This window comes from Trichomonas vaginalis, chromosome V, assembly GCF_026262505.1.
Source record: "Trichomonas vaginalis G3 chromosome V, whole genome shotgun sequence".
Lineage (NCBI taxonomy): Eukaryota > Parabasalia > Trichomonadida > Trichomonadidae > Trichomonas > Trichomonas vaginalis.
The window spans coordinates 29,799,194-29,814,538 of NC_067207.1; the positions used below are offsets into that span (position 1 = coordinate 29,799,194).

The 15,345-nt window shown below is 29.6% G+C and overlaps 4 protein-coding genes and 1 pseudogene across 5 annotated transcripts, besides 7 other annotated features; 2 read left to right on the forward strand and 3 right to left on the reverse strand.

The window, feature by feature from the left end:
• Positions 1-101: 101 nt before the first annotated feature.
• On the reverse strand, positions 102-1,207 carry TVAGG3_0426940 (cellular response to bisphenol A; the record flags this gene model as incomplete). Its single annotated transcript, XM_001307281.1, has 1 exon — positions 208-1,194. One exon carries the CDS (start codon positions 1,192-1,194, stop codon positions 208-210), a length of 987 nt encoding a protein of 328 aa, XP_001307282.1.
• Positions 1,208-2,845: 1,638 nt separating this feature from the next.
• Positions 2,846-2,875: a mobile genetic element.
• Positions 2,876-3,211: 336 nt separating this feature from the next.
• Positions 3,212-4,232: a mobile genetic element.
• Positions 4,233-4,426: 194 nt separating this feature from the next.
• Positions 4,427-5,316: a mobile genetic element.
• Positions 5,316-6,914: a mobile genetic element.
• A 654-nt stretch (positions 6,915-7,568) lies between these two features.
• Positions 7,569-9,740, forward strand: TVAGG3_0426990 (uncharacterized protein; the record flags this gene model as incomplete). The annotated part of the gene is made up of 1 exon (XM_001307279.1): positions 7,755-9,740. The coding sequence occupies one exon, from the start codon at positions 7,755-7,757 to the stop codon at positions 9,738-9,740; it is 1,986 nt and encodes a 661-aa protein (XP_001307280.1).
• Positions 9,741-9,863: 123 nt separating this feature from the next.
• TVAGG3_0427000 lies at positions 9,864-9,899 on the reverse strand (annotated as a pseudogene). Its single transcript has one exon. The product of its transcript is annotated as a tRNA-Met (tRNA).
• Positions 9,900-10,034: 135 nt separating this feature from the next.
• Positions 10,035-10,116: a mobile genetic element.
• A 378-nt stretch (positions 10,117-10,494) lies between these two features.
• On the reverse strand, positions 10,495-12,522 carry TVAGG3_0427020 (ankyrin repeat protein family; the record flags this gene model as incomplete). The annotated part of the gene is made up of 1 exon (XM_001307278.1): positions 10,693-12,141. The coding sequence occupies one exon, from the start codon at positions 12,139-12,141 to the stop codon at positions 10,693-10,695; it is 1,449 nt and encodes a 482-aa protein (XP_001307279.1).
• A 2-nt stretch (positions 12,523-12,524) lies between these two features.
• Positions 12,525-12,561: a mobile genetic element.
• Positions 12,562-13,736: 1,175 nt separating this feature from the next.
• Positions 13,737-13,774: a mobile genetic element.
• Positions 13,775-13,898: 124 nt separating this feature from the next.
• On the forward strand, positions 13,899-15,284 carry TVAGG3_0427050 (uncharacterized protein; the record flags this gene model as incomplete). Its single annotated transcript, XM_001307277.1, has 1 exon — positions 13,899-15,284. The coding sequence occupies one exon, from the start codon at positions 13,899-13,901 to the stop codon at positions 15,282-15,284; it is 1,386 nt and encodes a 461-aa protein (XP_001307278.1).
• Positions 15,285-15,345: the final 61 nt, after the last annotated feature.

Sequence of the window (15,345 nt, forward strand, 5' to 3'; positions counted from 1 at the left end):
AATTTGGCCATTTGAACAAACTTTAGCAATCCAATGAATAATTTTGATTTGTAACATTAGGTACTGCTATAGTAAAAAGGCTTAGTTGTTGGAATAAAAGAGTTTTCAATATGCAATATGGAAAAAATCAAGAAATTAATTTTGGATAGAAAAAACAAATTTATTCAAACATAAATGAATAGCAAAAATAACAAATGATCTATTAAACTATATTAAATCCTCCATATCGACGTTTGCCGCCGCAATCATATTTAGATTTCCATTGTTTGATTGAGAACGAACAATGCAATTACGGTAAACAAACATGGAATTTCTCTTGGATTTATCGATAGACTGCTTAGTTCTTGGCTGGAAAATTGCTTGGCCTTTTGGAACCTTGCAACTTCTTGACTGAGGCAGCTTTGAGAAATACGGCATTAGAAGGATTTCACTTATGGATGGTCTCCTGAGAGGATCAACCTGTAAACAATTAGATATTATAAACCTTAATCTCAAATCAGGTATGAGTTTCTCATCGTACTGTGCGGACATGATCTGCTCCTGTAGGGTATTAAAGTCGTATGATTGAAATGGAAACCTACGTGTGGCTATAAAATAAAGTGTAACGCCAATTGCCCAAATATCTGAGAGAATTGGATTATATGAGCTTCCATCTTTTTTATGTGCGTATATTTCTGGAGCCATGAAAAAGTGAGTTCCGACATATTCTGAACATTTTTCATCGTAAGTCTGGAAGGTAGAAAGGCCGAAATCAGAAAGTCGTATACGTCCATATTTATCGATTAGGAAGTTACTTGGCTTGATGTCTCTGTGAGCGATATGATTATCATGACAAACTTTGACGGAGAGTAATACTTCCTTCATAATATTACGTTGCACTTCTTCGCTGATCATTTTCTTTGTATTGAGAAAGTGTTCTAAATCATTAGGGCAGTATTCCATGACAAAATAATAGCAATCATCGATTTTAAAGTATTTGTAAAGATAAACAATGCGAATATCATCGAGTTCCATCAAGCATCTAACTTCTTGTTCATGGAACATTTTTTCTGGTACCTGTTTAACTGCAAAATATGATTGGTATTGAATGGAGTACACAAGAAAGACAATACCATAGCTACCATGGGCTATGACTTGATTGAATACTAATCCGATCTGACTTAAGTACTCAATAACATCTCTATGTTCACTCATTTATAAATTGTTGAGAAAAAAAAATTTCGATTGCAAAAATTTAATAATTTGAAATTAGAATGATAATATTGGGATGATAATAATCTGTAGGAAAAAGGAATTCTCACACAATTATTTTATCTCAAAAGAGAAATGCATAAAATTGTACAACAAAGATTATTATCATGATTAATATGATTTGTGTTTGACTGAATTTTGTGCGTAGTTTTGAAATATTTCAATAAATCGGCTTCTAGCGTTTTAGAAAAATGAAATGTTCTTTGTAAAAATGCATAAAATCAAAGAAAAATAGAAACTCTTTGAAACGATTTGCTCTACAAAAATATAATATTATTGTACTATAAACATTTGGATGGATTTAGTGAATAAATAAATTTTGAGAATTAGAAGAATTTTCTATCAATTTTTGGATATTCATTCAAAAACTCACGACCTTCGTTCAGAAATATTTGCTTGCTTCATTATTTGTAATAAGGGTTTCGTTTTGCGAAAAAAACGTACAATACGCAATTTCGCTAAAAAAAACATTTAGCTAGCAATTTCGACCTTTGACTCCACTCAAGACGTCACTTTTTTAATTTTGCGGTATCATATTTTTGGAAAATCTTTATGAATATTATATAAAAAGTCTCTTTAATATCTATATTTCATATTTTTATCGATTTTTAAAGTTTTTGCGAAAAGTATTCAATTATTTTTGCTATTTTGTCGGGTAAATGTCAGATTTGCGACATTTTCTGATATGATATTCAGATTCTACGTTGATAATAATGCTTATAGAACCCTCTTGCTATTGTGTCAAAATTGCGAAACCGATAGCAAAAATATCTCGCAATATCAAAATTGAGATATTGAGTGAATTATGCATTATAGAGATTAAAAATCTGATTTGTGAAAACATCTCATCAGTTTCTAGCTAATTCAAAAATCTTTACTATCTTATTCGATTAAAATGAAAAGGGAATAGTTTCATTATGCTTTAAATGACAGCCTTATAATATAATCATAGTTTTCGCTCAATATGCAGCATTTTTTTTCGAAATCTATGGTCAATATCCTAAATACTGATTGCTTTGCATTCATATCTCTTACATTTTCTATACCCACATCACTATTCATTGCTATTCCTATCTTTTTCATTTTTGTTTGTTTCTCATAATTTCTCAAAAAACATGATAACTTGATATTTGTAAATATCATACTTTATAACGTAAATAAGAACTTGACCTATTAAGAAAAGCAGTAATGAAAAGAAAATCTGAAATTCATAAAAATTACAAGTTTCTGATGACAATTAGCTTAATTAAACCAGGTACAAGATTATATAATTGTATTTTCTATCCAATTATCCATATAATATCTTATCCAGAAAAAATAACTTGATCAATACCAAATGATTTTTTAACTAGTAAATAAAGTATTTTCTTTACACACACATTGTATATCATAGTTTTTTATTTTTTTTTGGTTTCGCAAAATATCCAAAAATAAATATGCTATAAAAGTGACAATTTTAGCAAAACGAAACCCTTATTTGTAAAAATGTATGTATCACTATATATGTATCTAAAGATTCTGTTTATTTTCAGATAATTTTGGTGATAAAATATCTGAAATTAAGGGTGCACCCGTATGTACATTTATTTGAGAGGAGTAGGTGACAAAAGTGCATACTCTTAAACAACCGTCGGATTTCCGGGTGAAATCGTGACACACTTTCATCTTTCGTAGGCAGTGGTGGTTGTTACAAAAGGTAACTTCGAATGTAGCGTGAAATCTGCAAAAAAAATTCTGAAATTTGAATGGAGAACACAAAAATTGAATAGTTTACGTCAATAAAAAAGAGAAAAATGAATGCAATGTGTCACGAACCTAGTACTTAGAGCAGCAATCACGCTGTTTATCAGATTACACTACATGCATCTCTCACCTCAGTGAATGAGATCAACTATATGATAACTTTTTCCCCATTATATTCTTGTGGAAAAGTGACAAATAGCAACTTTGACCCTCTCTCTATTTGAGAGGAGGAGGATTACCCTCTCAATTTTGAGGGATTCGTTAGTTTATTTTCTCGATGAATATGCAATAAAATTTGATTTTTACCTTATCAATATACTTCATATAATATACACATGTTCATGTAAAAACTTTTTCCCAAAATCCTCAGGAATTAAGGGATTTTTGAATTTTAAGAATTTTTTTCGAATTTTTTCGAAAAAAAAAATATTTTCAGAACAGCCTTAACGGCTAAGATTTAGGAACAATGTTAAGTATCAAAAAGAAAGGAGGTCTGATATAGACAACATATATCGTTGAAGGTTGAAAAAATCTCTAATATTTGAGCCCAAAATTTCAAATTTTAATTTTTTGAAAAAAGAGGCCACCCGTATGTACGTTTATTTGAGAGGAGGAGGATTATATTTTTGAAAGGGTGAAACATTATGAATATGTTAATTATATAATAATATGTATTATTATAAAAAAGAAAAAATAAAGCACGTTAAAATTTTTCTTTCTTGATTTTTTACAAAATCTACTTAGAATTATGCAAAATATGACTAAATAATTATAAATTTCAAGTTAAATTTTAATTTTGATAAATAATTTAAATTTCAAAATATCAAGTTCAGTTCGACTATGTATGTAGTAATTCCTCAATAAAGTGCCAAAACCCCATTAAAATATATGAACATTTTCAACATTTTAATGTTTTTATTTAAAAATTTGATGGAATATGAGCTTCAAACAATTATTATGTAAATAAAAATAATTAAATATATGTATTTATTCGTATTACAACCGTAGTAAGTCGATTCTTCCTTTCTTCTACTGAGATTTGAATTTGATTTCGAATTGTAAAGAGATTCAAAGGGAAAATACTAGCGGATAAAAACTACCTCCATGAAAGGGTCATAATGGAGTCAAGTTGTATTTTTTGATATTTTTTGCTTTTCGAGCCTAAATAGGTAGCCAAGATAATGCCTAAAAATAAGGTTCTAAATTCTGAAGTTTACATGATCCTCTCGTGTGCACCCTTAAATATCGTAAATTCTGAATGTATTATATGAAATCACTATTCTCTTTAATATATCAGATAATGTCAAAAATTGCTATTCAATTTTATTTATACTTTATACTAAAATTAATATAGAGATATTTTCGAATTTTAATTTTATCTTAAGTATAAGTTTTATATTAGGAATTTTTTTGTCTTATTTCCAATCATTAAGGGTGCACACGAGAGGATCATGTAAACTTCAGAATTTAGAACCTTATTTTTAGTATAAAGTAAAAAATATCAAAAAATACAACTTGAGTCCATTATGACCCTTTCATGGAGGTAGTTTTTATCCGCTAGTATTTTCCCTTTGAATCTCTTTACAATTCGAAATCAAATTCAAATCTCAGTAGAAGAAAGGAAGAATCGACTTACTACGGTTGTAATACGAATAAATACATATATTTAATTATTTTTATTTACATAATAATTGTTTGAAGCTCATATTCCATCAAATTTTTAAATAAAAACATTAAAATGTTGAAAATGTTCATATATTTTAATGGGGTTTTGGCACTTTATTGAGGAATTACTACATACATAGTCGAACTGAACTTGATATTTTGAAATTTAAATTATTTATCAAAATTAAAATTTAACTTGAAATTTATAATTATTTAGTCATATTTTGCATAATTCTAAGTAGATTTTGTAAAAAATCAAGAAAGAAAAATTTTAACGTGCTTTATTTTTTCTTTTTTTATAATAATACATATTATTATATAATTAACATATTCATAATGTTTCACCCTTTCAAAAATATAATCCTCCTCCTCTCAAATAAACGTACATACGGGTGGCCTCTTTTTTCAAAAAATTAAAATTTGAAATTTTGGGCTCAAATATTAGAGATTTTTTCAACCTTCAACGATATATGTTGTCTATATCAGACCTCCTTTCTTTTTGATACTTAACATTGTTCCTAAATCTTAGCCGTTAAGGCTGTTCTGAAAATATTTTTTTTTTCGAAAAAATTCGAAAAAAATTCTTAAAATTCAAAAATCCCTTAATTCCTGAGGATTTTGGGAAAAAGTTTTTACATGAACATGTGTATATTATATATAGATCCGTATTTTTCCCAAGTGAGCGGGGTATCTCCAATCCCAGCCCTATCGTCCTCCCAGTGTCAGTTTTCAATATAAAATCCAAATTTTTTTTGAAAATAAAAATTTCGAGAAATTTTTCTGATTTTTTTTCTTTGATTTCAATAATTCAAAATAAATTTGGGAGTAAAAAGACACTATTTAATGAAATTCATATGAGTGAATGTGGATAAATACTCTCAAAACATACAATTTATCTATTTTTTCTTTATATTATCAACTAATTAGTGATAATTTTTTTTGAATCAGATTTTTTTTTCATTAAAAACATAATATATAACACAACAATGATGCACACATACGTATCTACACATCAAAATATAAAGCTTGTTTTGGTCTGGGCATCCCAACCCAAAATTCTTTAAAAATTGAATAAAATTGAATACTTGGGGCTGGGATGCCCATCCCAAAACCGAATTGAATTTTTTGAATTAAAGAATATATTTATGTATTTATAATATACATGTGATGTCTATAAAAAATACTAAATTCTAAAAAAAATTCAATTTATTCAAAACGTATACTAAGTGATCACTTCATTAGTAGGATCAGCAATCCTACTAAATGGTGAGAACGCCACTAACTAAAAAAGGAGTCCTTGGAGCTCTTGATCTCTTGTCAGTAGAGTTCATAATGAGGCATGGCATCTACTGATTAGAGATCAGAGCAATCCTACCTTACCTTCAGGAGCTACAAAGCTCCTAATCGTTACGAGAGGGAGTCTTGGAGCTCCTGAAGCTCATCAGCAGAGGCTATTTACCATTTGGGCCTCTTCTGATGAAAGATGCGAAACACGTCTACGAACCAGGAGCTTCAAAGCTTCTAATCCTTACTAAAGGGAGCTTTGGAGCTCCTGAGTCTCCATCAACAGAGTCCCAGATGGTAAATGTCCTTTGCTGATGAAAGATGCGAAACACATCTACGAACCAGGAGCTCCAAAGCTCCTAATCCTTACGAAAGGGAGCTTTGGAGCTCCTGAAACTCCTTTTACTATAAAATATGACAGTTTTCTTCTGAGGTTCTCATCAAATCTAAGACTTCAGAAGAAAGCTGTCCTATCAATGTATACTTACACTCTCATGGACTACAAGTGTACAATTTTAAAGCAGAGATTATCCGAGGCCTCTCATCAAATGAGGGACCTCGGATAATCTCTACCTTAAGTAGTCAAATAACTTTTCTCACTATTTAGGAACAAAAGAACAAGAGTTGGAGTACTTTAAGGCAAGATTCTTCCGAAATCTCTCATCGAATGAGAGACTTCGGAAGGACCTTGCCAAATCCTTGAACGCCAATATCCTTGGAACTGAGCTAGAACCAGGGAGAAGTAGCATACTATAGAGCACGATGGTAATCTCGGAAATACTTATATCGCCCCAAGCACAATATTTAAGAAGTCTAACTCATATATACAAGAAGTCAGGCTGAATAGATATTGTGCATATGGTTTGCAGAACTCTCATGATATTTAAAATTCATGTTATCCCAAAAAAGGTGACACTTTGGGTGTATCGTCCATCCCAGGGATGCAAAAATCACATCACCTTGGATCTATATATTATATGAAGTATATTGATAAGGTAAAAATCAAATTTTATTGCATATTCATCGAGAAAATAAACTAACGAATCCCTCAAAATTGAGAGGGTAATCCTCCTCCTCTCAAATAAATGTACATACGGGTGCACCTTTAATGCATTCAAAAATATATTTTCTCCAATTATTTCCTTTTTAATAAAATAAAGAAGTATTGTTTATACATAGCAATACTCTTCGATAGATTTCAAATACAACCTGTAATTGAATTAATTTTTTTTACATTTCGCTTATGTTACATTAATTTAGTTCAATAATCTGGCAGTAATTGGTTAGTGCATTGTATTCCATTTAATAAATCTTGATTTCATTTTGTATCATGATTTTTCTTCACAATTATACTCTTTATGTTCCATCTTGATATCAATTCTTTACTGGTTTTAAAACAAATCTGAATACTCTTACATTTTTTGATTGCGATCCAACGGGTAAACCATCACTTGTTAGCAAGCAATCAGTATCATATGAATTTAGAAATGTTGTGAAGGATCCTATAGAGTAAATTAATTGATATTTATCCATATTATATATAAATTGTTTGTTATTTGTTTGTTATTTTCTATTCTATCAAAGATATTTGAATCTTGAGGAATAGTGTCGGCCTTTTATCAAGTGAGATATATATCCTAGATAATATGTTTCAAAGAAATTCCAAGAAATAAGTATGTACAGATAAAAACATGCAAATTAGTAGTTTTGTTGAACTATCATTTTGAATGATATTCAACATCTCCACCCAGTTTAATATGTCATTTTTTATTTTCTATTTCTATTGCTTCTAGATCTATTTTATCATATCAATGAAACCAAATGGAAACGAGCTGGTAACTTATAATAGTATGAAGCAGAAACTAGCAAGGCAAAAACAACTAAAAATTTCATGGAATAATCTCGTTAACTCAGCGATCAAGAAAAAACGAATTACAGTTCTTTCTTGTGCAATTAATATATTACAATTAACAGATATGGTTAAAGAAAAACGTCTTAAAACGTATTTTGAAATCTGGATTCAGAGAAAAAATACTGAATCCAATCAGAGAAAATGGAGTCATGTATTCAAATTACTAAAGCGCAAATCTATTTTAGAAGAAATACAGAAAATCCAAGTAGAAAATGAAGAGAATGCAAAAAGAATAGCAATTAAAACAAAGAATGTATGGATTAGCATGACAAAGAAGTTGCAGTACAAAGAATTCTCATATAAAATACTAAAAGCAAATAAAAATCTAAGAGTTGCATGGCGTTTACATCAATATCGATCTAAATGGCTAGTCTTAATAAGAAAAGTTGTTAATATACACAAATGTAAGCAGTTTGGTGCATTTAGAAATTGGTATTTAATAGGTAAGAGAATTTTAACTGATATTGAGGTTTCGAAGAAGAACCACAACTTCAAAATAGCCAAATTGACAGATAAATGGTTTCACTTTTCCAATCTTCTAAAAATAAGATCAATTAATAAAAATTATAATAATTTAGTTGGAAGAGAGAAATGGAACAAGATTACTCAAAAATATTTGAAGCAGAATAAGTCTAATAACTTTCATCGCTCAATGTATCAATATCATTGGATTAAACTTTCGACTCAGAATTTGCAGAAAAATACGATTCAAAGCGCTTTGCAGTTATATCGAAGTGATATGCAACAGAATGGAACAATGTGGCTGCCGTTACCTCAAGTATATAAGCTTTGCTGTACAAAATGTTTACTTTATAAGAAATCTGAATTAAATATCTCTCAAGACGTCCAAAAGAAGAACTCACTCCATGTAAAGTGGATTAGATGGTCATGTAAGCTGAAATGGATCACAAACTATGAACAGCTTCAATATGCTCAACAAAGATTTCAAGAAAAAGATGATATTATGAAGAGATTGCAGCATAGGAAGCTAAATGCTCCTCATAAGAGTCCAATCCAGCCGAAAATTAGGACTTTTCTTAAAGTTTCTGAACCAAATCATCAAATGACAAAAAATCAACCGGTAAATAGTTTAAATTATGTTAAAAATGCTTCTCTAATAATTGAAAGCAAACCTACACCTCAACTTGATATTCATTTGGAAAATATCGAAATTCCAAATAATGAAAACAGTTTTCATGACATTTCTACACAGAATAAATACCCTGATATGAGTAATACCAGTACTCAAAAATCAGCTATTCAAGACCTCTCAACTAATGATGTTTCCATTCAAATGACTCATCCTGATCTACAGACAGCATCAATTCAAAAAGATGACACAGGACAAAACTTAAATGAAACTTCTCAAGGAAGTAGTGAAATCTATGAACCAAGGACAACACCAACGATAATCAACATTTACAATTATCCGTTGCCTTCGTCAGGAAGGAGACCACCAAGACAAAGAAATACTTCTGTGGGAAAGTCTGTTATTATTAATCAATTTGACGAAAATGATTTTGAAGAAGAATCACAAAGTGAAATTCAACCAAATTTTACAGTTGATGAAGTTCAAACTCCTTTGGCAATGTTTCCTCCTGTTGTTTCTGAGAAAGGAAAGACTGAAAATGCTTCTCCAATTCCAACTTATGCTCCTGTTTCTCCTAAAAGAAATATGTCTACAAGCTATTCATACACTGCAAATACAACCGATTGGTTGTTTGAATCTCAATATTCAGAGTTGAATAATTCCTACAACACTAGTTTTCAAAACATAGATAACATTGAAGAAGCAATAAATGAAACAACTCAAGAAATTAGCACAAAGATATCATTAATTGGCTGTGACTTCCAAGTATATTTTATTTTTGTTTTTTATGTATAAAGATACATGTATTTTTTTTAAAAAAAAATACAACCAGAATTAATAAAACACTTCTCTGAGCAGATTTTATGAGGAACTGATGCAAACTTTTGAAGGTATCCTTTAAATGAATTGCAATGAAAAGAGCGACGAATGGACTCGAACCAGCAACATTAAGATGCTTGCATTGCACGAATTCTCCATCATGTAAATTTTGATGTCACTTTTGCGGCCGATAATCTGACACCCCTTTTGTAAACCATAATTTTTGACATTTTATTTTTTAATGGTCTGCATTATTCCCTTAAGACTTTCCAGGAGCTCCATAGCTCCCAATCCTATGAAAGGGAGCCATGGAGTTCCTGAAGCCCTATCAGCAGAGGCCCTTTCCCATTTGTTCGCTTTAGGAGCTCCATGGCTTCCATTTTTAGGATTGCGACCTTTTAAGCTCCTTTGTTCCTCCTTCCAGATGCAACTATCAACAATTCATTCTACTGATTCAAAAATAATCCGTAGAAAGAATTGTTAATGGTTGCATCTGTTAAAATTCTTTGGGGTATTCCCTCTCGGAGGCCTCGGGTCCTGAAGTATTACACCAGGGCCCCAAGTTTCTCTTGGAAGGAATCTCATATGAGTTTACATTGTCAAAAATAATAATTTGACGGTTTACAAAAATTTACATAGCTCACTTTTGTTACCTACTCTTCTCCAAATTTGTGAATCAGAATTTTAATTCAGCCATGATATAAATGTATTGGTTTAATTATGATATAAGGTAGATTCTCATCTATAAAGATCCATTAAATACCTTTTTATTTCGAAAATAATTTCAAATATTCAACCCATTATAATCGTCAATTAATGAAAAAAAATCCTATGAAAAATAGTTTGGAAATAAGAATATTGTTAGTTTTATTATAATTATACGATTGGATTAGATTATATTACTTGTAGAGATGCGTTTCCCCAAATTTTATTGGATAGCTTCTTGATTAGCTCCAATAGAGATAAGATATTGAACAACTTCAAGACGGCCATTAGCTGATGCACAAATGAGTGGAGTATATACATCATTATTCTTTGCTTCTTTATCAGCTCCAACTGAAATAAGATATTTGACAACTTCAAGACGGCCATTAGCTGATGCACAAATGAGTGGAGTATATACATCATTATTCTTTGCTTCTTTATTAGCTCCAACAGAGATAAGATATTGAACAACCTCAAGTTTACCAGTTTCTGATGCACAAATGAGTGGAGTATTTCCCCATTTATTCTTTGCTTCTTTATCAGCTCCTTTAGAGATAAGATATTGAACAACTTCAAGACGGCCATTAGCTGATGCACAAATGAGTGGAGTATATACATCATTATTCTTTGCTTCTTTATTAGCTCCAACAGAGATAAGATATTGAACAACTTCAAGATGGCCAAAATATGATGCACAAATGAGTGGAGTATTTCCCCATTTATTCTTTGCTTCTTTATCAGCTCCAACTGAAATAAGATATTTGACAACTTCAAGACGGCCATTAGCTGATGCACAAATGAGTGGAGTATATACATCATTATTCTTTGCTTCTTTATTAGCTCCAACAGAGATAAGATATTGAACAACTTCAAGATGGCCAAAATATGATGCACAAATGAGTGGAGTATTCCCATCTTTATTCTTTGTTTCTTTATCAGCTCCTTTAGAGATAAGATATTGAACAACTTCAAGATGGCCTCCTATTGAGGCATAGATTAGTGGACAGCATTTATGATCATCCTCAGTATCTACATGACAACCATTTTCTATGAGTGATTTAACAAGGTTGAGATTTCCTTTCTCGCATGCTATATGAAGTATATTTCTTTCATTTCCAAGCACTCTGTTTTTAAAAGGTACCCTTTCCGTAAGTTCACTTATACAAGCTTTTGAAATCATTTTTTGATTTCCTTGAGATGAAAGCTCTTCAAAGAAATTGTAGATGCATTTAATATCATCAGATTGCCTAAGTTCGTGAATTTTTGATAGAATTTCTTTTTCATTGTATTCTTTAATTGATTTGGGATTAGAATTTTGGATTTGCTTAGCCGAAGTAGGCAATATTTTTTCCAATTGTATTAAAAGGTCAATCGCTCCATCAAGTATTCTCATTTTCATGAATTCTCCGACTGATTTAAGAAGTTCAATGACATCTCCAAGGTTTTGTGTCGTAACATTTGCATTTCGAGTGAATAAATATAGTTTGTTTGCATTGACTGTAGAATGAGCTTGTTTCAGCATCTTAGTGTAGTCATTTGTTGACAAAGTTGCGAATTTCATGATCTGATTGATGTCTTCGACTTCGAATGTAGTAAATAACCTATTGTCATCAAGGTAATCTTCGATGTGAGACCCAATGTATTCAAAATTAAGTTGAAGTTCTATACTCATTAAAAAACTTTGAATCTGAAAAAAAAAGTGATATTAAGGCATATATCATTCTTATGCTGTATACTCTTGATTTCATTTAACAAAGTAGATTTTGGGACATTAATTTTCAAAAATCTTACATATCTATGCTGGGTTTTGGCCTGGAAAAAGATGCACAGAGCACCTTTGGGATAAAAAGAAGTTCTTTACATTTAAAGTTCTCAAGACTGTCATGAGAAGTGTATCAGCTCTCTCCCATTTATCTAGCCCAAATTTGTTTCAATGATTAATGTTTATCCATTGAGTACTTTAATATTACAGTTGAACATACATATTACCTCATAAATGTCTGTATCAATTAAATAAATTTCCCTTAATACTTCAATGTCTACCTATTCATACTGTAATAAACAGAAATTCATCAAAAGTGACAGCTCTCAATTTTTTGACATTTGTAAATTCTAAATTGAATGAGAAAAATGAAATAATACTAAGCATAATACAATATTCTAGATTTAATTATAATTAGGAAAAAGTTAGTTTTGAGAGTACTTTTCATAGGCATATAGAATGAAATCTTCTGAAAAATAATATCACATAAACTCATATTATTTTCTAATATATAACTATTTTATATAAAAATCAAATTCAATGATCTTAAAAGCGAAGGATAAACTCAAAATTTACGAATATAATGAGTGGGAATATAATGCTTATCTATCATAAAACCATATGAAATATCAATTTTTGCTTTACGCCTAATTTTTGACGACAATTAGCAAAAAATGTTAAATGTTAACACTCAGTCCATTTGAATATGAAAAATAAAATTGACTTTGATTAAATGTTTTTATTTATCATGCAATTCTTCTTGCGACCAAAGATTTGAATAAAAGTTCAAAAAATAAGATAGCTTAAAAAATAATATACGGTAGTGTTTACTAATAGATGAATAGTATATAAATTCTATTAAAATGGATTTGATCCAAAAAATATAAAACCAAAATAATTGTTATGATTTAAATGAAGAAGTAATTTAAAACGATTTTATTTATGATCAAATTTTATATATTTTTTGGATCAAATCCATTTTAATAGAATTTATATACTATTCATCTATTAGTAAACACTACCGTATATTATTTTTTAAGCTATCTTATTTTTTGAACTTTTATTCAAATCTTTGGTCGCAAGAAGAATTGCATGATAAATAAAAACATTTAATCAAAGTCAATTTTATTTTTCATATTCAAATGGACTGAGTGTTAACATTTAACATTTTTTTGCTAATTGTCGTCAAAAATTAGGCGTAAAGCAAAAATTGATATTTCATATGGTTTTATGATAGATAAGCATTATATTCCCACTCATTATATTCGTAAATTTTGAGGTTTATCCTTCGCTTTTAAGATCATTGAATTTGATTTTTATATAAAATAGTTATATATTAGAAAATAATATGAGTTTATGTGATATTATTTTTCAGAAGATTTTGTGTTCTTCTTCAAAATTTTATTTTTTTATTAAAAAGAATCTTTACAAAATATACATTTACTTTAATTAATATTTAAAAACGTGCTCTATCAAAAGTTCCAAAAATTCAATATTTTAGCTTTTCTGAGGTGTCACTTTTGATGAATTTCTGTTTACAACAATATATTGAATTATGCATATAGATAGATAGAAAAGGAGTAATATTGACATTTATTTAATTTATATAATTGAGGGGGGTTATCCAGACATACCCTAATTAAATTACGTTTACTTCATTTGTATAAATGTCTCTCCGCAAAACCTCTAAGAAATCTTCCAAAACAGATCAATCATCAGTTAGGAGCAAAGACGAAGAGAGGATAATGGAGTATCAGAAAATGATTAACTCAATTAAATATGAAAATAGGATAAATATTGCCAAAATCGATAACATTAAACGAAATATATCCATTCAACAGACAGTTCTAGAGGAGAGACAAAAAATTATTGATACTCGAAAAGAAAAAATTCCGAAAACGTTTTTATTCAAAAAGAAACAAGAGCAAGTAAGGTTTCAAACAGCGCAAAGCGAATTTAAACGCATTACTGATGAAAATGATAAGATGAAAGAAGAGATTAAAAAGATATATAACGAAATTTCACAGCAAGTTCTTCCACCTTCACAGTATTCAAATGTCGATATTAAAATTATGCAATCTTCAATAGATTTCTTCCAAAATTCTGTTGAAACAAAGAGAAAATTCGTTTTTCATGTTGAAGAAATTTTATCATTTACAACTTATAAACTGAATAAACTGCGAGAAATGGAAAAGTTATATAAATCTACCATTGATTCACTCAAAGACACCAGTAAAACTCTAAATAAAAGAAAAATTGAAGCTTATTCAAAAACAATTCAAGTTATCCCTGCTTTACAATCAATTGAATCAATTGTATTTGATTTGGAAGGTGATGTAGACTTGTTAGTTAAAAAATACAACTCAACATCAATTGAACAATCACCTAGAAAAGCAATTGTTGAAATTCTTGTAAATCAAAATAAAGAAAGAAGAGAAATCCTTGTACATAGGAAGAAACTGTTAGATGAGCAGATAAAGTCATACAAATCTCCTCAAATCCAAAAGATATCTAAGTTCCAGCCTTCTCCAAAGAAGCCAATAATAAATTTGGAATCAAACTTTGACCAAATCAAAGAAAAAGTCCACAATAGGTTAGATGAACTTAAGAAGAATACAATAGCCATCGAAACTGAAACAGATGATCTTCAGGCGAAATTTTTGGAAAATCGTAAAGAAATTGAACAAAAATTGCATAAAAAGTATGAAAAGATTAAAGATCTCAATGCTCAGATTAAGCAAAATAATGAGATGCTCATTGATATTTCGTATTATCATGAAATGATTGAAGAATTAAAAGAAAACTTTAATGATCTCCAATCATATAAGAAGAAATTAGAAAATAAGTTAACAGTTCCTTCTATCACTTTAATTTCTCCTAGAAACCACACGAAACTCGGAAGAATTGCATCAAAACGCAGAATCATAGAAAATAATGAGAAAAGACTCTCAAGACTGCGGAAGTATGTTTACAACCTACAACAGGAAGTTAAAAGAAAAGAAGCTGAATTTGATGCAGCAAACAATGAATCTAAGGATTTAATCTCAATATGATCTTTTGATATCATTAGTATATTAGTTATATATAATTTTGTTTGTATTTAAACACTTGTTT